Genomic DNA, 22,158 nt, shown 5'->3' with positions numbered 1-22,158 from the left:
TGGGGTGGTTGTGGATGGACGGATCCGTGGATGGACTGTTGATTATCATTTTCCAATGCGATATTCCTTTTCTTTCCTATATGTCTCTGGGGTATCTTGATTCACTCCTTTTCCGTCCACTGTCCGTCCAGCCACATACATCTCTCTCAACTCGACGCTTCCATCTCATCATCTCCCTTCATTTCCAGCACCTTCTCAGGCCGTTGTCTCTCCACTGCTACTGCCGTTCTCCCTTGGCTGCGCAACCAACGCTACAAACTCCCGCACGCCCTCGCCCACCTCGCCATCCCACGCCCGCATGCGCAACAGCTGCTTCACTGCCGCCCGATCCGCGTACTCCTGCTTCCACGGCCCGCCGCCGCCGCCGCCGCCTCCACGCCCCCTTCCACGTCCGCGTCCGCGCCCCCGGCCTCGCCCGCGCCCGCCTCGATGGTGGGCTTGGTACGAGTGCGACGAATCGTCGGCGGCGAGCGTCGAGGGATCGGGCTCCTGCATCGACGCGTAGATGCGCTGGAGTCGGTGCCGCAGCGCGGGGTAGCGCGTGAAGAGGGCCGCGAGGGACGGGTTGGTTAGGAGGGATGCGTGGGGCGAGGTGGTTGTGGTAGTGGGAGCAGAGGTGGTTGGAGCTGCGACGCTCGGCAGCGTTGGTGGAGGAGGGTGAGCGGACGCGTTGGACGTCGGATTTGACGATGTGTAGGACGCCGTGGTTGCGGGAGCGGAAGAAGATGTGGTGGCTGGGCCTGGGCCTGGGCCTGGGCCTGCGGCTGAGGATGCGGTTGCATCTGCGTGCGTCGTGGATTTGTGCGTCTTGTAGCAGACGATGGAGCAGCTGCAGCAGCACCACCCGCGCGGGCAGTCTAGTCAGTGTCTTGCCCGCTGTGTTTTGTTGCCTGTCTGCGCAGGGGCACTCACTATCGCAGCTCACATGATGGACACTTGTATTTGGGAGGCTGGTCGGCGCAGACGCCGCACGATTGCGAGGGCGGCATGGCGGTAGACTGGACGAGGAATGGAAGAAAGTCGTGGTGGTGTGGAGGTGCTGTGTTTAGTGCCGGAGATAGCATGGAGTTTGGGAACTTTTTCGCTTGCTGTGGCTGCCCAGGCTCTCGAGTGGCGCGGGCTCGGTTGTGGCGCATGGGACGATCCGAGCCAGTCGAGTGCATGGCTTTCACATGTCCTCTCGCCGTCCCAAACCTTCATCGTCCATCATGGACTCCATTATATTTGGAATTTTGCAGCATCGACAACAACATCGGCATTGAATTTCTCTTGCGCCGTATCTCGCGTCGCGAATGAGACACCACTCGAGACGTCAACAACTTGATTCCTCTATTCCTTTCTTTGGCAACCTGTCGACAAAGCCCCGACGTCTCACAGCGCGACGTAAACCCTCGTCATCGTCTGCTTTGCTGGGTAGAACGGGTTGATCTTCCTTCCCCGCTCGTCCATCTCCTCGTACATTGTCGTGCTGAACTTGGCCACCACCCTGCCCTTGAAGGGGGCCGGCGGGCTGCTCCACGCCTTGGACACCGCGTCATGCGAGCATTCGATCTGGATGCCGCGAAACCCCTTTGATGCGGCGACCTTCATGACGCACTGCGACAGCGTCCTCATCAGGCCTTGTGCCTCGTACTCGACCCGCGTGGCCGTCGCGCTGCGGAAGAGCACTTGTTTTGGGCCCGTCGCCTTCCACGACCGTGCGTCTCGCCGGTCGAGGAGCTCGAGCTCTTGGTACATGAGTGCGTAGGGTGGCAGTATGTCGACGAGCGGCTTCATCTTGTTCTTGTCCAGTGGGTTTATGCTGTCGTATGACATGGCCACCGACACGAGTGGAAAGTCCATTTGCTCCAGCAGGTCCACCCCGTCCGCCTCCAGGTCTCGTTCGTCCCAGTATAGCCTTCCGCCGTTGGGTATGGAGTCTGGATTTTTGAACGCGTACAGCTTGTCAAAGACGCCATATGACAGGCCTGATGAGATGCTGTGTCGACAAAGGTAGTCGATGCTTCGAAAGAGAGCGTAGGTGCGTTTTGTCTTTCTGCCTGGGAATATCACTGGCCAAACTGGCGAGTGGAACATGTTGCTGTGAGCGACAATGGCTTTGGCCCAGTCGAGGTGCTCTGGGCCGAGCTTCCTGATTTCATAACGAGAAGGGAGAGACATGACTGCATAGGTGTAAAGAGAGTGTATGTTGTTGTGAAGAGCTGGAGAATCTGCGAAAGATGTTCAATTTGAGACACACGACTAGGCACACTACTTGTACGCCTGGCGCTAACGTTGCTGATCAGTAGCCCTGACCGGTCATCCGAATTGCCGCTCCACGACTTGGACAAGTTGAGCTAGGCATCTGCGGCAGAGGATTCGAAAACGCTACCAAACGGGGCAGTGCCTGACAGCCCAGTGGCTCACCGGCCGTCGGTGCCCCCTATTGCCGCTGCACATCACATGAATTAAGCATGTTGCCTTCAGTCAATGCTTCTGGCGTCACTGGCTGTGATCCAAGAATCTTCATCATTTCCTATACGAGCAAGACACTTCAACATACACAAGCCAGTCGCCGCTATCGAATCGCTGAGGACTCGCCCAGACACTCGCAACCAGTTTCCGTCCCCTGCTACCCGAAGGAAGCGCTTTGAAACAGGTAGGATCTCTTGCTGATTGGCACAAGACCCGCGCTCGCCAAACAGATCTACTGCGCTTCTTGGCCTCGACAACCTTGAAGCCGAGCTGCAATGGTAACTTCACTCGCTTTTTGATAGCTCTGGTCGCATTGCTTTCTGAAGCCAAGGCCCAACGCTGAAACTCGTCGAAGCGCTCGCACTCATTGCCTGCGTTGGCGCGTAGAGAGAGTCTGGTTTCTACAGGCATCAGTTTCTGAACCATTATCAATCGACACTGCTCCATTGCTTTTGCGATGTCTTGACAGTTTGCATCAAACGCAACGACGACGCCGCCGCCAACTGGACCCTTCATCGCGCGTAACCTTTTAGGTTCAGCCGCTTGAGTTTCAAGAGCAAAACACCCTCAAACCACCGAGGGACGATCGCAGCCAACGAGGTCCAGACCTGTCGCCTTGGGCCAAAACACCTTGGCAAGAGATGCAAGGCTTTGCCTGCTGTGGCTTCAAAACCATCAGCCTCCATGCCACGCGCACGCTTCTGAGCTCTCAGGGTATTTTGCTGATGAAAAAGGTCCTGGAATGCTCGCTCGTATGCTTTGCACGTTGAGTTCGATTGGCCTGGATTGGTGAAAGCTGAGACTGAACTTTCGCCTGGCCGAACGAGCTGAGCCGGATGCTTCATCAGTTTGCTCGTGTGTGCCGGATTCGAGAGAGGCTGTAGTGGCTTACTTTCATGTTCAAAAATCGTCATGAACTGTCCATGATCTTCAAAATCCCTGCAAGCGACGGCACTCTCCTGCCAGCTCCTGGTCGAGGAGCTTCCGAGCGAGCTCGATGTCAAAGAAGGTTACGGCAGGATACAAAGTGTCCTGTGCGGCTTTGGATAAGACGCCGAACCCGGAACCCCTGCAGGGACCGATGATCGGTTCTGTCTTGAAGGCGCCAAACGCTTTTGGCCGCGTTCACTATCCATCTACACTTGTGATGGAATGGCAGCAATGTTGATGCACTTTTCCATCAGCCTCAGAGCTGAACAAGCTTCTTGGGTGCGGAAATTCATCAGTTCGCTCCAAAGATGTGCAGGTTTCATCTTCTAAACACTCGACTTTGACGCGGTTCTCCTCCGCAGCGGTTGATTCGCTGATTCCGCCGCCATTAACCGTTTTACGTTTGCTCCCGTTTGTGTTCCCGCGCACCGCTCTTTCGCAGCCATCCGCAAAAGTCAATTGGATGATGGAGTCTCTGCGTCAACACGCGCTGTTCTTTCCTAGTGGAGATCCCCTCTCGCATGATAGTCGATGCGCGTCGGGACCCTGTAGAATCCCACGTCAAATACGTGCCCTGCTGGGATTACGCCAGGAAAACCATGTTCTTCTTCAGTACATTTCCGGGATCCTCAATTCGGCTGTCAGCTGGTCGCGTCGGGCCCGCAGCCCCTGCAGCCGTTGATCATCACACTATTATCCACTGACGCGAAGATGGCACCTCGAGGGAACTTCTGTCGATTGGAAGAAATGCTCAACTAAGCACCATGGAAACAATGCTCGCCGCTTTTGCATTCCGCAGCCTTCATGCAACGACAGGGAAATAACATGTTCCAGCAGTAACCTCATTCATGAACCTTAAGAACCGGACACGCGATTTCCCCGGATAATTCTGCGGTCAAGGTTGCCGAACTCTTCAAATGCCACTAGCAAGGGCAATCAGTCGTCACGGTCCAGACACAAGATTATCGCTTGCGGCCACAAGCCGGGCGCAAGCGAGAAGATCGGGGATGCTGATCATGGTGGTCATGCAGGCGGGCCGACAAACCACGGCCACAATACTAAACTAGGCATACCTCAAGGCCCAAAAGAATGGCATATAAAGGACTTGACGAGGGAGACAGCGGACGCCCAACAGCTGATACCCTAGCAATGCAGCCAATGGCGCAGCTCAAGGCGTGCAAATCAGGTCTGATTGCCGGCCTGACGTAGCATGGCTTTAAAAGAACAGCCACTCCATGAGCGCGGGGAGGGCGGTTGGCACATCCCAAGCTTCAACAAAGCTTAAAATGAGTCGCCATCACCGCTTACTAAGGAAAACAAGCAGCAGAAGCAGCACCGGAAGTCGAGTCCCAGTCGTCTAAGGAGAGAGCGGGAGAGCGAGTCTCTTTCTGCTGGCTTGGGGCGGGAACAGACAAACCTCCTCCTTCTTCAGTGGTCATCGAATCCGCATTATGACGGAGGTGTCCAACTATCCTAAGCCGAACTATGTCGATCCGCCCAGTCGCGCCGGTCTTTTGACTGGCGTCGAGACGCCATTTGCCATACTCATGACGGCGGCGGTCATAGCTCGCTTTTACTGCCGAGGGGCGCTCAGGCAGGTTCTCACTTGGGATGACTGGCTCATTTTGCCGGCGTGGGTAAGTCTAGACTCAAGCCTGCGCGTCGAGACACTGATTCTGAGCTGCTTGTAGGCCTGCTTCATAGCTATATTTGGCATTTCCAACTACGCAGTCCACGATCTGGGAACGGCGCGGCATCTGATTGACGTGTGGCCGCCAACCATAAAAAAGGCACTCGATGTAAACAAACACCAACAACCTCGTCTCCCCTATCCGTTAGAAGGCTGACAAATTTTACTCGCAGGTCAATCTCGGCTTCGAAATATGCTATCCCATCGGCGTCACTCTGACCAAAGTCTCCGTCTGCGCAAACTACATGAGGGTGTTTCCGATGCGCAAAGACAACCAGATCTTTTGCAAGATCGCCATTGCGTTTTCGGTGGCTTGGGGCATCGCTACCCTGATACCGCAGGTCCATCAGTTTGTTAAGTGTCCAGCGGCAAGCGCAAGCTCCTCGGGCGTCAAGATTCACAGACAATGCATAAATCAAAAGGTCTTTCTGCTCACGACGGCCAGCCTCAACACCGCCTCTGACTTTATAATATTCTTGTGGCCCATCCGGTTTCTTTGGGGTATGAAGCTGCCTCGAGACAAGCGTCTGGGTTTGATAGGACTGTTCAGCTTTGGTCTGATGTAAGTGGAGCCGCGCCATCAGGGGCTGGTGCGGTCAGCTCACGGGCTTACTTTCGACAGTGTTTGCATCGCCGGCCTGGTTCGAATGTGGTACTACTCGGTCTACTTCAGGAGCAAAGATTTCTACTGGGACGGGGTGTGGAACTACATCCTGGTGGCCATCGAGACGAATCTCGGCGTGGCATGCGCGTGCCTACCATGCATCAAGCCCGTGCTAGTCAAGCTGTTCCCCTTTGCTTTCAACCGCTCGACGCTGCGCTCAGAAGAGACGCCGAACCGCAGGGGAAGAGGAGGAGGCGGAGGCGGAGGCGGCGGCACGCAGCGCCACGGCACGCACCACACATCGCCGTCAACCAAAAAGTCCGTCCCCCTGTTCCGGCATCTGTCCATCTCTTGGGGTACGACGCTGAACTCGCTCGATCACTCGTCGCATGCGACTACTAACAAGACGGACGGCGAGCGCAGCGGCGTCGACAGATCCGAAGGCGAAACTACCATTCTGATGGACGACTTCTTGGTCTCGGGCGGCGCCGCCGCTGCCTCGTCGTCCGATGTCCATCATCACCATCACCTACATGACGATGATGCCCCTCTGTCTCTCCGACCTACCAATCCCTCCGATATGAGTCTCCGCTTGGCGCCGAGCCACGACGACATTTTGCCTGAACGGCCGGCCAGAGCGCTCACGCCTGGCGAGGACAAGGCGTTTTATGACGGTATGGACAGTGTGAATGCGAGTTTGAGAGAGACCTGGTACCAACATGTGCCCGCAGTCGTCAGATACGGTGTATAATTCGAAGAGCGTTGGAATCTCCGGCTGCAGGGAGCGATTTCCCACCAGGTACGTCTATTCCGCCATTAGCACCGAACGATAATAATAGTCAGGGACTTGACTGACTGGCTGTTTTGTTGAGCGAAGCGGACTGATGTGCTGCTCTCGACTTTTCATTCTTGCTCGGTTTTGGGCATGCATCTTTCTTCGTCTCCTTTTAGATACCCCCCTTGGCAAGGATGGCCATGGGACTGGATTGATTTCGTTTGAGGCGGATAGCATGACAGAAGGCTTTTGCATTGTGTGCAAGCAAGGAATGGACTTTCCGCGGCGTGAGTCGACTATCTTCAATCACTGATTTTGTTGAGATCCAATTCGTCCTCTTTCCTGGATGTATACTTCGTCCCTCAGCAGACGGTGTCTGACACGACATGGGGACGGATAACTCCTCCCCGCCCCCCTCCCTCCCTCCTGTCATGACTTTAGCAAAAACCACCATGATTTGTCTTTTTTGAAAAGCCCTACGTGTATATGATCCGCCAAGACTATACCCTAAAAAGTCTCTCTCTGAGCACTTTTTGCGGCAAAAAGTTGGGGGAGAGCCCAGGGGGTCTGTAATAACTAAACAGTCTCGGCACTAAATACTAAGCAAGCTCGCGGGAGTTGAGCTCGGGAAGTGTCCTATCTTTTAGCACCATTAAAGTTTTTTTAGTAATTTTTCTTTTCTTTTCTGCTCATTCCCCTTGGCTAGATGGCGCCTACTCTGTGGCAGAGTTAAAAACTTTTAAGAACCAGGTTTGGTGGTGGGTTTGGGGAATGGGAGAAATTATCCGTCGCCTACGACGTACAAACCCCCAGGAACTAGCCGTTCGTCGGATGGCTGTACTTTTCCGCCTCTCGTATTCTCTCTCTGCCGCTGGTCCGACTCATGCAATCGAGACATTCTGCACTTGACTTTGGGCAAGTAAACGTAGATGTTTCGATGGAAGAGTTCCCCGCCACCCGACACAAATATGTAATCTGAGGCCGGTGTTCAGAGTCAATGGTTTGTTGTACTGAAAAAAAGCGAGCACGAGGGCAGAGAAATGTTGACTCTCACCCTCGAACTAGAGGTAAGCGAACTAGAGGTAAGCCGTTGGATGGCTAGACTCTTCTTAGTCTCTGATATCTATGGTTTTTGTACTTGATTCAATTAGGGAAAGAGAAGCGTAAAGCTGGATCTCTTGGGGATCTCTAAGTCAATATTATCCTATCGAAAACAGGACCCCCCACGCGCTCCCTCACCTTGTTCTGACTTACTATCCCAAAACAGCTGTATCTACTGTCGATCCCACATTTTTCGCAAGTCCTTATAGAACATTAAGTTGTTGTGGTGGCAAGCCTATCCGCACAGGGCAGTATCTAACGTTGCGCCGTTAGGCTTTTCCCACAAAAGACGCCATGTATTTCGTACCAAACTACATGAAGCGAATGACGCGATTGATCTGCTTTATCTAGGCTTTTGTTGTTGGATTGAATACACGTTCATGTATATCTCTCCTTATCTACTCTTTTCCATTGTGATAGATGGGTAACGAGATAGGAGACATGCAAGGCAGGTCAGCTGCATAGCGCGTGCCTCTTGGAGGTGTACATGTACTTTTAAGCAAAGCGATTTCCACGAGATCAACGAGTATTCATCACCTCCACCACAAGCCTCACAAGAAGAATTCAATACCCCTTTTACACATTCACCATGATCTTGATTTGTATCCTCTTCCTAAGTTCCTTGCTGCTCACAAGTGGGTATCCTCTTGGAACAGATGACAGCGATGTCTCTCCAGCCTCGAAGCTGAGCCCCCGAACGGACATCAGCAGTGCGAACCCAGCCACAGACTTGCTTGCCAAAAGAGACGTCCAGCCGAATACATGTTACGCACCCTACAGATTCTGCGAATCCTATTGCGCCGGACCAGGCGCCAACACGCTCTTCTGGACATGCGTCGTACCAGCGACTGGCACGCGTACTCTGCCTTAGTAAGAAATGCTCCCGTTGGACAAGTACATGTACACACACGCACATGAAATGGTTGCTTACAAGGTGTCTGGCAGCTCGAAGCCCTGCGGCGATCTCGTTTGCATCAGCAGATTTCTGGGTACGCGGAACGACGAGCCTGCCCCTGGCTGCGGTGGCAAGGCCGCCTGTGTCAGCATCCCAAGACTGGTACACATCGCAGCCAAGAAAGGCACGACCACTTGCGGCGGCGTCAACGCTGCCGACAACGGAAGAAACGTTCAATTGATTTCGCGCATCTTCGACGCGGCGCAATTGGCACTGGGTGTCAAGTCCGTTAGGGCCCCGGACCAAATCATCTTGTCGGATGGACCGAACACGGAAATTCAGAGAGTCGGTCCGGCCGACGAGCAGAATGGCATCTTCATCAGCAAGGTTTTCAAGTACATTGGTGGAGTGAAGGAGTGTGTGAGGTTGGCCTCGTACGAAGCTGATATGGATGTCTATTCTGCTTTGATACTGCGGTGAGAGGGTGGAGCAGGGCTTCTGCGGCAAGGGGATCAAATTGTTAGTCAGTCAGTATTGCCTAGGTGGGTTCAGCTATGGACGGCCAGATAGTTCGTGGGTTTAGTGAATGACCGACCCTCTTTTGTTTCTCCATCAGTTGATCAATTCAAGCTGCTGCTTTCATTACTCCACTTTCGTAACTCGATCCGCGTCCAGCACTTCTGCCCGTGTTCGCCAAAAACCTTGCTGCCACCGCTACTGCATCGCGAGGGGAAACTTGCCACACTAGTATTCGGAGGGGGGTTTGATACGCCTGGGATAATCAGATGCCCTACATGCACAGCTCCGCTGTCCTGTCATCCAACCACCACTGAAGAAGATGAAGTAATCAGAAAGGCGACGAGACGAGAAGAAGAGGAACGAGACCCGAACAACAAACCGATTATCGAAAGAACGGCTGCAAGCCCCCCTGTCGTTTCCCATGCATCACCCGCCAATCATGCTTCTTTAAACTTCCACTGCCGATTCTGCCCCTGAGGACATCTTGTCATGATCATGCGACCTTGGGCCTCGCAATCTCGAGCACCTCGGGGACGTCCTTTCGCAACGACTCCAAGATCTCGGCCCACACTCTCTGCTTGAACGCCTCGCCCTTTTCGCCGACCAGATACGGCGACACCCTGTTGAGAAAGCCACCAGTCAGCACGCTCTCATCGTTATCAACCACAAAAGGATCAGTTCCGCCTAGACTTACTCCTGAAACTTGTCGTGCTGCCAAAACTGGCCGTTGGCCTCCTTCCCCAGCGTCACGCCGCTGACCAGCGAGCGAGCGCCCTGCTCCGTGGACCGCGCAAACAGGGCGAAGAAGAGGCCGCGCACGATGCGCACCATGAGGAACCCGGAAAAATCGCGGCCCAGGTCGCTCTTGCACAGTCCGGGACAGCACGAGGTGACGACGACGTCGCCATCGGGGCCGTCGGCCACGGCCTTGGTGCTGCCGCTGCTGTCGCTGTCAGACGGCGGTGATGAGGCGGCCCCGGCGGCGGCAGGGACGCCCGTGAAGCGGCGAAGCCGGGCGATTGACTGCAAGCACGCCATGACGAAGAGCTTGGAGATGTTGTACTGGAGCTGAAAATGGTACTCCTTTGGACCGTTGCAGGCGTCGAGGGGGCGGTCGCACTCCCAGACGCCGTCGCGCAGCAGAGCGACTTTGTGCATGCCCGACGAGACGATTTCGAGGACGGGCGCGCGGTCGCCGGGCCGCTTGGAGCGCGCCAGCGTCGGCAGCAGCAGCAGCGCCAGCAGCACCGTCGACACGACGTTGACCTGCAGCGTCTCCTCCCACCCCTGGGCGCTGACGCTGTGAGTCGCCTTGTACACGCCCGCGTTGAGCACCGCCGCGTCCAGCCGCTCCAGCCCCGCCGCCCGCTCCGCAAACGCGTACACGCTCGCGTGGCTCAGCATGTCCAGCGGCCACACCGAGATGGTCAGGCTCGGGTCCTTGGCTCGTCGTGACCGCTTCGCGATGGTCGTTGCCGCCGCTGACCCCTTGGTCGGCGACCGCACTCCCAGGATGATGTGCGAGGCCCCCAGTTTGGCGAACTTGATTGCCGCCTCAAGCCCCAGCCCTGTGTTGGAGCCTGTGATGAGAATCGTGGCGCCATTGAACGACGTGCGCGGGTTGGTTGGCGGGTTCCACTTGTCACGGAACAGTTTGAGGAGCGAGCCGGACATGGCGGTTGTTGGTGTTTATGCGGACCCGTGGTTGGCAGGTTGCTCGGCTTCTCAAGGCAGTCTTGGTTGCGGACTTGACGAGTTTCAAGACTTTCGGCTGAAAATAGCCTGTTCCGCCGCTTTCAATGCTCTTTTGAACGTCTGAAGATGCCGAGAAAGTGAGTGTATCGGTTTGGTTGCTGAGAAGAAAGGTGAGAGAGAGTGATGGCTCAAGTCTCACGAGACGGAGAGCGAACACACTGCTCGGGCTGACGGGCAGCCCGAAGTTGCGAGGTGCTGGCCGAGGCCGCAAACATTCTCTGTAGCAGCTTGAGCGAGACTACGGATGCCAGCTGTATAGCGATGCCCAAAGGTGTCGGCGGTGGGGAGTAGCGCACTTACCCATGTATAGCGCGCTTTATCTGCCACACTTAGCACCGCGTGTGTTTGAGCGCTATCCGACGGTCTCCTGCAACCCTGCCCTCGCCCATTCTTGGTACCTTGGGCATCTGGGGTGGTAGAAGCCTGCGTTTGGCAGCGCGTATAGCCAGGCAGCACACTTGTCTTCGCGTCCCAACGCTTGGCAATAGTAGCAAGGAGAGGGGCGCGCAGTCATTGGAAAAGGGAAACTGAATGAAATGGCAAGTCTTGATTTTGTGACGAGCTTTACAACTGTGTACGGGGGATAAACTGCTTTCAAAAGCCAAGAGCGACTGGCTCCGCACTGACCTGCCGGGGACCTTCTTTCCCATGGCCTGCGAGGCCTATAACCCAAAAGAGAACCTGTGAACGCCGTGCTCAATCCAAATGCGCTGGCTCAAACCCATTACCGTAACCATCTGAAAGTTCTATGCGACATGAAAAAAACCGTGGCGAAAAGAGAGCCGGAAGATTTATGCGCCCTGCATGAGCTCTACCGGGGGGCGCTGAGTATGGACAAACTTGGTGCGGTCGATGTCCTCTTCGTGGACAGGGGTCAGTTCAGCGGGACTGGCCGTGGTGTCCTCGACTGCAATCGCAGGCAAGTGCGGGCTGTCTCCATGATCCTCGGGGTGGTAGACAATGGTCGCGCTACCGCTCCGGGCTCTCCTGACGCTCGGGCTCGTTGGGCTCCTGCCGTCAAGGTCTGTGTCTGTGGGCGAGGCGGGTATGTCCTGCTTGGCGTGCAGTTTCGCAAGCGCCGTAGCCAGGTCCTCGGCGTGCACCTCCTTGTTTGGAGGGTCTTCGTCCCGAACCTCCCAGCCGTGAGGCGGGCTCGGCGGAGGGCTGATGAAGAAGAGCTTGTCGCTCTTGGGCAGCGGCAAGTGTTGGTCCGTCGGGTTCAGCGGAGTGTGGGTGCCAAAGTAAACGCGGATGCGATCGCCCATGATGGTCTCCCCATCCAGCTTCTGCTTTATCGTAATGGCAGCCGAGACGTCAAAGAAGGAAACGACGATGCGGCGAAACGAGCGCAGGGGTGCCCAGGTGTGGACCGGAGCGGAGGAGTTGATCAATTCGCGGATGGTGACCAGGTTGGACGGGTGGAAAATGGATGGTTCTTGGAGATTCTGGCGGTGTGTCAGTGGCGTTGGTTGGGTGGGATGTTGAAGATGGCGTCGGCTTACGGTGATCAGGAGCGTGTTGGAGGGTGGCGAAGGCGTAATCAACGGGGGGAGGTCTGAGAGGTCGATGGAGAGCTTCGGGGTGCGGCGGCCTTTGGGCGATGTGAGGGAGCATGTGGAGGACGCTCTGGAGCGAGGAGGCGATTGGGGGGCGTTTTGCTGCGACATGTTGGAGTCCATGGCTGCGGTGAGGAAGGTTGCGTTGGGGGAGAGGATTGGTGGTTGAAGGATGGGATGGCAGCAGAGCGGAGGACGTCAGGTCAATAAGTAGGTAGGTTGGCAATGGAGGCGGGCGCGGAGTGGACGCAGACCTGACGCGGACAGGGAAGGCAGAGCATCGGGTCGGCTACCTGAGAGAGGGTGGGTGGCGCAGTCTCTCACCTCCCACTCCCACTCCCTCTCCCTCTCCCTCTCCGCTTCCACCGCAACGCAGACCCACGGCACGCTATCCAGCACAGCCCAGTCCACACTCCACAGACGCCGACAGCCCAGCTTTTTTGCATTTTTTCTTTGTGTTTCACCGTCGGCGGCTCTCCAATTCCCTCGTCCACTGGCTTGGCCGCCTCCACCACCGCTGCGCCCCCCCGAAGCCTCCTGGCCTTGGTGCACGACGCATTCGTCCACGTCGTCCGTCTGCCAGAGCCACCGTGCTGACACCAGCTCTCGATCCTCACTTGCACTTGCATCACATCACCTCCAACACACGGGACATCAGGGGACCGTTTGTTTGTGCCTTGACCGCATTTGTTCTACTGACAGCTTCTCCGCATCCCCGCTTCGGGCTAAGCCTTCTTGACCTGAACAACAACCTTGCCAAAGTGGCCGCCGCTAAAGAGGTACTGGAGCGCATCCTTGGCCTGCTCGAACGGGAAAACCTTGTCGATGACCGGGTGCAGCTCGTGTTGCCGGTAAAAGTCGCACATCTCATCGAACCTGTCTCGCGGGCCGTTCAATATTCCCTTCAGAGTCACGTTTCTCCGCAGCGCCAGGAGGTTGACGTTGGTGCGGTCGCCTGGCGCATCCTCCTTGCCAGAGAGGTAGCCGATGCTGTTGATTAGGCCGCCAAAGGCAATCGAATCAAATGACTTGCGCAGCGTTTGCGCGCCGCCGCACTCGAGGATGATGTCGGCGCCCTCGCCGTTGGTGAGCTTCATGACTTCGTCTTGCCATTCGGGATTGGTGCGGTAGTTGATGAGGTAGTCTGCCCCCAGCGCTTTGGCCTTTTGCAACTTTTGGTCCGAAGATGAAGTCACAATCACTTCGATCCGTCAGCTTCCTTGTCTCTGCACGGCATCCTTCCGCGTCCCGTTTAGGGTTCGGGGAAGTGAAGGTTTGGGTTGGACTCGGGTCTTAGACAAGCCTGACGTCATGCCCCGACACGAGCGCCGTTGGTTGCTTACCTTTGGCACCGCTAGCCTTTGCGATTTGCAGGCCGCTGATTGAAACTCCTCCAGTGCCTTGCAACAGGACCACCTCGTCCTTGCCGCCAGACTGGCCCAGCGGACGCATGCCGTTGATGGACATCCAAGCGGTCACGGCGGCAATGGGCAGGCACGCACCCTCTTGGTCTGTCATGTACTCGGGGACTTTGACAAGTCCGTAGCTCGGGAAAACACGGTGAGTCTGCAGCGCGCCGTCTAGCGGCAGACCAAGACCATGCGCCATGTGATGGGACTTGACCTGACCAGTCGTGTGCGTCTGATTAAATATCGACAGCACGCGATCGCCAACCTTCCAGTTCACCGTGGCTGGACCTTCGCCGACTGCGACGATGACACCGCACATGTCTGACCCAGGAACGAGGGGCTTTGGCGGCAGGTCTTCGATGGTCTTGTGGTGCTTGTAAAGACCCATGGCGACTGGGGTTGCATGTCAGAAGCGCATTCAGAAATCCTCTTCTGGTTATAGCAAGCACTCTACCTTCAGTGTCGCGAAAGTTGAGAGACACGGCCCCAATCTCGACCAACACCTCGTCCTTTCCAGGCTTGGGAAGCGCAGAAGTGGTCATATAGAGCTTTTCCAGACCATCCTGCTCGGTCTGCCATTGCTGAACTTGCTGAATGTTGGCCATGGTGGTGCTTCTGGATCTGTAGAGTCACGGTGCGGCGAGTAGAATGAAGGGCAGGGGGGAAAAGTCAAGACGAGATAATCGTGACTTCATATCGCCTCGACTTCTGGTCTACAGCAGTGGGGTCACCATTACAAAGCACCTGGCCGGGAAACATTACACGGGCCGGCCAAAGACTTTATTGGACGTGCATGGAAGAGGAGGCCGCCAGAGTTGATTGTGGATAGCTTTTGCGGTGTTGAAGCAAGTCGTCTGTATGCTGGAGCACTAAGCATGTGGCTGCAACAATGGTCGCATAGCTTAGCCTGGGTCGTCTAGCCAGCAGCTAATGTACGGTCGATGGCATGATGGGTGGCGGCGCGCTCAACGGCCGCGAGGCAACGTGGGGGTTGGCTGCTGGCTCTGTTGGGGCCCACTCTAGGTCCAGCCACTGTGGCGTCCCGATGCAAAGTGTGGCGGTGAAGTCGGAGCCTCTGTGGCCGTGAACCGGGCCTGTGAGTCGCGGCGCGCGGACCTCACCGCGTCTGATGTGAAATGCACAGCAACTCCATCTCATCCACCTCTCTCTCAATCTGGAGCTACGCGTCCGCCTGGTCCTCCCCATCAGCCTCTGTCAATCTCAGCATCGCTACCTCGCCTCCGCCTCGCTCGGTCACGCCGAAATCACCACAGCCACCTCCCTTCCGCGCCGCAAGACGCAGTCGCAAACATGGACTACGACATGCTGGGCATGGATGCCGTTGATGGCATTCAGGTCAAGATTCGCGATGTGAGCTTTGCACAGGCCTAAACCCTTTCGAGCGAGCACTGTTGACGCTCAGCTCTCCAGGCCGACGACAGATCAGTCGATTTCGTGCTCAAGAACGTCGACCTCGCCTTCGCCAACTCCCTGCGCCGCGTCATGCTCGCCGAGATCCCCACCATGGCCATCGACCTGGTCGAGGTTGAGCGCAATACCTCGGTCCTTGCCGACGAGTTCATCTGCCACCGCCTCGGACTGATTCCGCTCAGCGCCAAAGGCTGCGAAGACGTCAACTACACCCGTGACTGCGACTGCGAGCAATACTGCGACCAATGTAGCGTCTCCCTCATCCTTGCGGCGCGCTGCACTTCAGATGAGGTCATGACCGTCTACGCTCGCGACTTGTCCGTCATTAGCCGCGCCGCCAATGAGCAGGTTGGCCAGCCCGTCATCACGGACCCGGACCAAAAGGGCAGCATCATCTGCAAGCTGCGCAAGGGACAAGAGCTGCGCATGAAGTGCATCGCGAAGAAGGGTATTGCGAAAGAACACGCCAAGTGGGCCCCAACGGCTGCCATCAGCTTCGAATACGACCCGTACAACAAGCTGCGCCACCTTGACTACTGGTTCGAAGAAGACGCGGCCAAGGAATGGTGAGATCCCTTTGACCTCTCCCTTTTGTACTTGGCTGACAAATTCCCCAGGCCCATCAGTCACAATGCGAACTTCGAGGGCGATCCTCCGCAAGAAGGCGAGGTCTTCAACTATGACGCCGCGCCCAACCAGTTCTACTTTAACGTTGAGACGGTCGGCGGACTCGATCCGGACGTCATTATGCAGCAAGGTGTCAAGGTCCTCCAGCAGAAGCTTGCTGCGGTCATTGATGAGCTGACTGGCGGCCCGGACCGCAACATGGGCGGTATGGACACCTTCGGCGCCCGCACACCGGACCTGAACGGCGGCGGCGGAACTGCTTACGGTGGCGGAATGGATCAAGGCTTCACGACTCCATACGGAGGCGGAAGTGTGTGGGCCGGCGCAGCTACGCCGTTTGGTGCCCAGCCCTACGGACAACCGCCACCATACTGAGGTTATTCGAGCACCAGACTCCACTGGAGAAACGAGGGCCGGGCTCTTTGCGCAATACGGAGCTGAACCATCTCCTTTGACCAACAGCCATCATCTATCAGCATCACCCATCCTCGATGCTGTAGCTCACGGCCTGGAGCAAAAAATGGTGTGAAAGAAAAACAAAACAGAATCCAAGCGGCGACTGCGACGGACCGCAGCCCTCCACGTCTCTTGGCCTAGTTTCGATGATTCATGCCAGCGTCACACGGCGAGCCTGGCCCTTATCGAAAAGCACTAGAGCCATCATCCTCATGCGCAACAGCACAAAAGTCTACCTACCTAATCAATCGTCGAAGCCGTACTGCTACCGTCAGTCAGCGGCATCGAGAAGCGAGGCGAGGAGCAAGGCGTTCGGTTCGGGGGTCATCGTGGATCTGTGTCGTCTTTTCTCTTTTTCTTTTCCTTCACCAGCGCACGACTTCATCCGGTCGAGGCAACTCCAAAAGCGCCTGCCTTTCTCGCTTTTTCACATACACCCTTGGGTCACAAGCGTGGGCGGTGGGACGGGGTAAAAGGGTCGTTTTCATTACAACGAAGAGCGGATTGGGGGAGGGCTATGGGTGGGTCAGGCTAGATTCGTTTTTACTTTCTCTCTCTCTCCTTAATACCGGCGCACACGCACGACGGCGGCATGCTCTAGGCGGTAAGAGCTTCTGGTCTGGTAGATTTCAACACCAGAGCGAGGGAGCGAGATACCAGCTCCTGCCTTGAAAAGCTGCGAATCAAAAGATTTTGACATGATTGATTGATTGCGTCGAGTGGTAGGTAGGTACGTGCACTCGTTGAGCTGCACCACGCCTGCTGCTACTCCCAGCATGCACAACAATCGTCTTCCGTTGGGTTTGTGAGTTTGTAAATTGTGTCTTTTTGCATTGAAGTTGGTGTGCCGCAGCCGACTCGCCGCTTTACCTAATCTGCCTAACCAGGCACATGCCACCAACGGCACCGCGACGATCCAAGGTGAATGTCTCATGTCGCTCGTCCGTTCCGTCATCAAGCAACGCCCGCCTTGAGACACCCACTACGCGCCAGCCTCTGAGGCGAGGGAGCCGAGAGAAAGAAGAGGCGGATGGTGTTTTTTTCGATTCGTCTTGTCTTGTCAGAGAGGAGAGGGGTTGAGGGAGGAAAATGAGAGGGGAGATGTAGAGATCGAGGCTTGGGTGGCCTATCGATGTGTGCTGAACAGTCCGGTAGCGCCAGGAGTCCAGATAGTCGTACAAACAGTGGAGATGGAGAATTAGGAAGAAGAGTTTCGATACAACGCCGTGCCTGCTTTTGCCCCGCTTTTCTGGTCTTTTCTACCGCTGATGTTGCTGCTGCTGCTGCTGCTGCTGGCGGCTTGCGAACAGGCGGTCAGATAGAGGACCCGGGAGCGCTTCAAAAAAATTCAAAAGGAGTAAGCGGCCATGAGATGGTTGGAGGGCGAGGTTGTACGAGAGACGGAGAGAAATTTCGTTGGTGTGTTGAGATTGTACAATTGAGGTAGGGGGTAGATGGAGGAGCGAATCTGGTGGTTTACAGCATTCTATGTTGGCGCCGAATGCTTTTCCAATGCTGTACTTTACTCGTCTCTGTGTGTCCTTGGAGCAGCGAAAGAGTGGGTTTACGCGTTCTTGACGACGCCAACCTTGGCGGCCTGCGGTTGGAAAAAAGATGTGTCAGTTTTGATCGATATATCGAGTCACTGCGAGAGCGGACTCACCCTCAGGACACGGCCGTTGAGCAAGAAGCCCTTCTGCTGCGTGTGGAAGCACACGCCGTCCTCCTTGTCCGGCATGGGCGTCTGGAAAACGGCCTCGTGGACGTTGGGGTCAAACTTCTCGAGGGCGGGGGACGGGTCGAAACGCTCGAGACCGTGCTTCTTGAGCGTGTCGAGCAGGATCTTGTCCGTCATTTTGAGCCCGTCGTGCAGCGCAACCAGGTCCTTGTTGGCGTCGGGCGCCGTGATGGCGTCCGCCGGGACGGTTTGCAGCGCGCGGTCGAGGTTGTCGACCGACTCGACCAGGTCCCGCGCAAACTTTTGGATGGCAAAGTCCCGCGCGGCGGCTACTTCGCGCTTGGTGCGCTCTTGCAGGTTACGGAATTCGGCGACGGAGCGCAGGTACTTGTCCTGTTGGTGGTGGTGGCGAGGTCAGCAAGTCTGCTCATCAGGACATGATCCGCTGTGCCATGAGACTCTCTCGTTCTCAATATAGCAAGACATTGCCATTGTCTTCCCAGCTGATTGGCAACCACGGACAACCGGATTCGATGGTCCATCAACGCACCTTGAGGTCGAGAACCTCCTTGCCCTTGGCGTCGAGTTGCTCCTTGCACGCATCAATCTCACTCTTTTCACCACCCTCCTTCTTGTCGCCATTCTCCTTCTTCGTCTCCTCCGAATACCACCGCGCGGCGCCTAACCTCGAGGGCACGGCGGCGGAGGCGCGGAGCACTGGCGTGGCAGCTGCGCGCGTGGAGCGGAGCGGCGAGGAAAGGTTTGCGGCGCGCGAGGCGCGGAAGACGGACCGGGACAGCATGATGATGGCGTGTGTGGAATGGATTGGCTCGGCCAGGTCGATTTGAGAGGTGGTGTGTGGTGGTGTAGATGTGCTTGCAGTTCCAAAATTTCGGACGACGCAACGTGACGGGCTGCCCGAAGTGGTGGCCCAAGCTTCTTGTCCGCCGCCCGCCAATGACGCCACCGCGACACCGACATCGCCCGGTCGAACCACCAACGTCTTCCAACACCTTCGACCGCCAAAATAACCCTATTCTCACGCTTGCTTGCTCAACGACTGTACTCATCGCATCTACACTTCTCCCTGCGTTCAGGGCATGGATAGCCTTGTTCACGAGCGCAAATATCAGACCAATGAGGAAGAATCGCGTCGAAATTCGCAATTCGTTTGTCGAAAGATGCCTCGATACATATGAGAAACCGAAAAGCCGTTGACTACTCGTCGTCACATGCAGCCAACTGGGACCGTGGTGCCAGTGCCAGTACCGTTCGCTCCGCCAACCAATCCTCAACGACCATTACTATCAATACAAGGAGAACCAACGCAAAATCAATCATCGAGTCATTCTGATCCATGGAGCATTCCAATCGTCCACCAGTCTTCCCTCTCCGTCCCGCATGAATGCTACCGGTCGTCGCGCCCTTTACGATACGATTAGAGAAATGCAGCAGGCAACCCCACCAGCGCAGCAGCCACAAGGACGTTTTGAGCGCCGACCTTGGACGCAGCTCCCGTTGCCTGCACTGGCTGGTTGTTGTTGACGCCGGTTCCAGTAATGTTGGTTGGAGTGGGGGCCAGCGTGCTCAAAATGGTACTGCCAGCAGCATTGGTCGTTGTGAGGGTGGCCGTGGGGCTCGCAGTGTTATTGGGCACGCCAGCTCCAGCGAAGTTGCATGCGCGAACAAAGTCGCCGGCCTCTGTTTGTGCCAATCAGTCGTCGTCTCACTGTATCTGTTCTGCTGATCACTAACCTTTGTCTCTGTAGCCGTTCCGGATGAGGCAGTCGGAGCAGTTTGGAATGTCGGTCCTGGCATTTTGCTTGTTGCACACGCAATCAACGTATCTCTGCTCAAGGACTGGATCATCATCTCGGTCCCGGTCGTTGTTGTTGTTGTTATTGTCGTTGCCACGACCATCCCCAGGGCCGTCGTCGTCGCCAGGGCCGTCCAGGTCTCCATCACCGTCGCGGTCGACACGGCCAGGGCCCGGGAGCTCATCAACATCTGGCCGTCCGTCCCGGTCAACGTCCAGCGTGCCGTTGCGGAAGAAGTCAACGCTCGCGTCCGTCCCGACCTCTCGAGCGCAGTCGGTGAAGATGTTTATGACTGGCTCGCATTGGCTGCGGCAGTTTCCGGGGACGTCATTCCAGTCCAAGTCTGCGAGACCCAGGCGCATAAGAGCGAAGAGCGGGATGATTGCGATTGCTGAACGCATATTGTCTGTATGAACAGCGGCGTAATGTGACTAACGAAGCGAATGTATGGCGTTGAGTCGATTGAGCAGCGAGCGACAACTTGGTTGTTTTGAGGTTACCTCAGGCAGCGATTGAATCAATGTCGAAGGCCTTCCGTCAAAGGTCGTAATTGGTGATGATGGTCGTTGTGAGAGATCAGGTCCTGTGGTATAGCAAACTACACTATCAACGGCGTCGACTCGACGCATATATATAACCCGTCCAGCGACTCTGCCGAGAACTACCTAACTTTCAATGCCAGACCACAATCATCGCGAGATCAACAGCGACACACCAAAGCTCTTGGTTAGCCTTTACGCCTAACCAGCACCGACGACCAACCAGCCCGAAAGAAAAACTGCTGCCTCATCGTCCGCAGCCGCGCCTGCTTGCTTGTCCGGCTCGCTGCGCTGCGCGCCTCCGGCGGTGCTGCTGGCTGTGCTGCGCCTCCATGACGGACGCGTCGTCCCGTCATGCCCCATCTGTTGAATGAAGTCAGGTCACGTCAAGTCTGTTTGGCAAACGAGCCAACGACAATCGACACGCAGCCAGCATCTTGGTTACTCTTGCATGGCCTGGCTGGTTGGCTGGTCGCCCGACCAGTTCCTGAGCCGGGATTCGACCAGGTACGGGCCGGTAGGCGATCTGTTGCGGTCTTGGGCTGGGCAGAGCTCATTGTGATACGTACCGAGGGCGATGCGGGTTCCTGGGTCAAGTGACAGGCCGCTGGTGGGCGGGATCATCTCTCCGCCAAAGACAAGGCGAACCGAGAGCGACCCACAGTGTTCGCTCCGCCGTGCTGCGGTGGAGGGACAAGACAAGACGATGTGACGAAGTAAGGCGTTTGGCAGGACATGAAAGAGCAAAGGGGGGTCCCCTGTTAGGCGCCGATCAGAAGCATCTGACAGATGATGTATGCCCAGACGACGAGGGCGGCGCGGGGTCATGAGATGGGATGGGATGGTGGCTTCGGGAGTGCAAAGAGGGAGCAGCCGTCGGATTGGAAACGAATGCTTGTTGAAATGTGAGGTAGACAAGCCGAACAGACGGGCCAATTGAGTTGTGGCGCAGAGGCTGCCCGCCACTGTATACTTTAGTCGCTAACCGACAACCGAACATGTTGTTCGACGACGACAAGAGGAAAGTCAAGACGAACGGAAATGAAACATTGCTCCAATCTTGTTCAGTGGGCGAGTTTTTCGTCCGTAAGTCTTTGAAAAGCCCTGACGTTACATAACTGCTCGTTCACTGCAGCAGCGCGCATCTCCCACCGCCAAACCTTCTCTCCAAAACACCACCCCTGAACAAAACCCCCCTTGACAACCCCATTCCATGTTTGTCCGCGCCCTCGCCTTCAAGGCCTCACACACAGCCCACATCTTCCCCAACAACCACACTTCTCCCCCAAAAGGCCTTCCACAACTCCACCGCAAAGCCTCCCCAAAGAGCCCGACCCGCTCCTTCCGCCAAGCAAACCCCGCCCGTCTTGTCGGCCAGCGCAGCGCTCCCCTGCTCTTCCCGCCCGCTGTCCAGCAGCTGGGCTGCCAGGCTTGGCGGTACTCTCCCGGCACCGCACAGCGCCGCAGCTAGCGTGGCGCGGCGGGGGCGTAGCCGTGACTTGGCTGTTTGAATTTTTTTTGCTTTCAATTTCCGAGCTCATGTACGTCCGTATCTCTGCACGCGTACCGAGATGAGTCGATCGGGGAAGACTACGATGTACATGAGAGATATTTCTGCTGGGGGGGGGGGGGGGGGGGGAGAACTGGCGGGCGGGGAGGGCACGGCTTGGAAAATGAAAGGCGTGCGAGAGAGGCCAGGCGTACTGTGATTATGCTGATTGGTTCGCATGGCGCTGCGGATGGTTGCGGGTGGTTGTTGCGGGTAGGGTTGAGGATGTTCACCGGCGGTGGCTTGAGGTGTGCGAGGGGCTAGCCGTGAGTTTGGGGTGCTTGGTAGATGGAAAGTGGCTGCGAGGTGAGTCGCATGATGCAGTGACGTCTAGAGAGAAGAGATGCGATTCGAGCGCAATTGTGCGAGTATG

The 22,158-nt window shown here is 56.3% G+C and overlaps 11 protein-coding genes across 11 annotated transcripts; 4 read left to right on the top strand and 7 right to left on the bottom strand.

Annotated features, from left to right (window-relative positions):
* Positions 1–25: 25 nt before the first annotated feature.
* J3D65DRAFT_608834 (uncharacterized protein) lies at positions 26–1,112 on the bottom strand. Its single transcript, XM_066798626.1, has 2 exons — positions 913–1,112; positions 26–829 (listed from the first exon to the last, which is right to left on the bottom strand). Exons 1-2 carry the CDS (start codon positions 1,062–1,064, stop codon positions 196–198), a joined length of 786 nt encoding a protein of 261 aa, XP_066659449.1. The 5' UTR covers positions 1,065–1,112; the 3' UTR covers positions 26–195.
* A 139-nt stretch (positions 1,113–1,251) lies between these two features.
* J3D65DRAFT_608832 (uncharacterized protein) lies at positions 1,252–2,184 on the bottom strand. The gene has a single exon (XM_066798625.1). It carries the CDS (start codon positions 2,158–2,160, stop codon positions 1,372–1,374), a length of 789 nt encoding a protein of 262 aa, XP_066659448.1. The 5' UTR covers positions 2,161–2,184; the 3' UTR covers positions 1,252–1,371.
* A 2,355-nt stretch (positions 2,185–4,539) lies between these two features.
* J3D65DRAFT_9160 (uncharacterized protein) lies at positions 4,540–6,456 on the top strand. Its single transcript, XM_066804246.1, has 4 exons — positions 4,540–5,021; positions 5,076–5,183; positions 5,248–5,636; positions 5,697–6,456. Exons 1-4 carry the CDS (start codon positions 4,836–4,838, stop codon positions 6,427–6,429), a joined length of 1,416 nt encoding a protein of 471 aa, XP_066659447.1. The 5' UTR covers positions 4,540–4,835; the 3' UTR covers positions 6,430–6,456.
* A 1,692-nt stretch (positions 6,457–8,148) lies between these two features.
* Positions 8,149–8,929, bottom strand: J3D65DRAFT_682203 (uncharacterized protein; the record flags this gene model as incomplete). Its single annotated transcript, XM_066803756.1, has 1 exon — positions 8,149–8,929. A coding segment is annotated over one exon (762 nt), but the record flags the coding sequence as incomplete, so codon positions are not given.
* A 132-nt stretch (positions 8,930–9,061) lies between these two features.
* On the bottom strand, positions 9,062–10,633 carry J3D65DRAFT_682191 (short-chain dehydrogenase/reductase family protein-like protein; the record flags this gene model as incomplete). The annotated part of the gene is made up of 3 exons (XM_066803755.1): positions 9,062–9,588; positions 9,663–9,908; positions 10,002–10,633. Coding segments are annotated over 3 exons (1,005 nt in total), but the record flags the coding sequence as incomplete, so codon positions are not given.
* Positions 10,634–11,514: 881 nt separating this feature from the next.
* Positions 11,515–12,390, bottom strand: J3D65DRAFT_546618 (BcRCN1, regulator of calcineurin; the record flags this gene model as incomplete). Its single annotated transcript, XM_066796826.1, has 2 exons — positions 11,515–12,168; positions 12,226–12,390. The coding sequence occupies 2 exons, from the start codon at positions 12,388–12,390 to the stop codon at positions 11,515–11,517; spliced, it is 819 nt and encodes a 272-aa protein (XP_066659444.1).
* Positions 12,391–12,890: 500 nt separating this feature from the next.
* J3D65DRAFT_608818 (alcohol dehydrogenase) lies at positions 12,891–14,629 on the bottom strand. The gene is made up of 3 exons (XM_066798624.1): positions 14,143–14,629; positions 13,623–14,081; positions 12,891–13,480 (listed from the first exon to the last, which is right to left on the bottom strand). The coding sequence occupies exons 1-3, from the start codon at positions 14,291–14,293 to the stop codon at positions 13,005–13,007; spliced, it is 1,086 nt and encodes a 361-aa protein (XP_066659443.1). The 5' UTR covers positions 14,294–14,629; the 3' UTR covers positions 12,891–13,004.
* A 171-nt stretch (positions 14,630–14,800) lies between these two features.
* J3D65DRAFT_8951 (DNA-directed RNA polymerase) lies at positions 14,801–16,238 on the top strand. Its single transcript, XM_066804231.1, has 3 exons — positions 14,801–15,059; positions 15,120–15,685; positions 15,737–16,238. Exons 1-3 carry the CDS (start codon positions 15,000–15,002, stop codon positions 16,119–16,121), a joined length of 1,011 nt encoding a protein of 336 aa, XP_066659442.1. The 5' UTR covers positions 14,801–14,999; the 3' UTR covers positions 16,122–16,238.
* On the top strand, positions 16,239–17,265 carry J3D65DRAFT_8963 (uncharacterized protein). The gene has a single exon (XM_066804232.1). The coding sequence runs from the start codon at positions 16,356–16,358 to the stop codon at positions 16,872–16,874; it is 519 nt and encodes a 172-aa protein (XP_066659441.1). The 5' UTR covers positions 16,239–16,355; the 3' UTR covers positions 16,875–17,265.
* Positions 17,266–17,766: 501 nt separating this feature from the next.
* Positions 17,767–18,682, bottom strand: J3D65DRAFT_545668 (mitochondrial co-chaperone-like protein GrpE; the record flags this gene model as incomplete). Its single annotated transcript, XM_066796780.1, has 3 exons — positions 17,767–17,799; positions 17,866–18,273; positions 18,431–18,682. The coding sequence occupies 3 exons, from the start codon at positions 18,680–18,682 to the stop codon at positions 17,767–17,769; spliced, it is 693 nt and encodes a 230-aa protein (XP_066659440.1).
* A 350-nt stretch (positions 18,683–19,032) lies between these two features.
* J3D65DRAFT_608807 (uncharacterized protein) lies at positions 19,033–20,280 on the top strand. The gene is made up of 2 exons (XM_066798623.1): positions 19,033–19,581; positions 19,636–20,280. Exons 1-2 carry the CDS (start codon positions 19,286–19,288, stop codon positions 20,090–20,092), a joined length of 753 nt encoding a protein of 250 aa, XP_066659439.1. The 5' UTR covers positions 19,033–19,285; the 3' UTR covers positions 20,093–20,280.
* The last annotated feature ends 1,878 nt before the right edge of the window (positions 20,281–22,158 follow it).

The sequence above is a fragment of the Phyllosticta citribraziliensis genome, assembly GCF_038025025.1.
Source record: "Phyllosticta citribraziliensis strain CPC 17464 chromosome Unknown J3D65scaffold_1, whole genome shotgun sequence".
In the NCBI taxonomy this organism is placed as follows: domain Eukaryota; kingdom Fungi; phylum Ascomycota; class Dothideomycetes; order Botryosphaeriales; family Phyllostictaceae; genus Phyllosticta; species Phyllosticta citribraziliensis.
The sequence above is the reverse complement of the archived record's forward strand: the minus strand, read 5'-3'. Positions and strand labels throughout refer to the sequence as shown.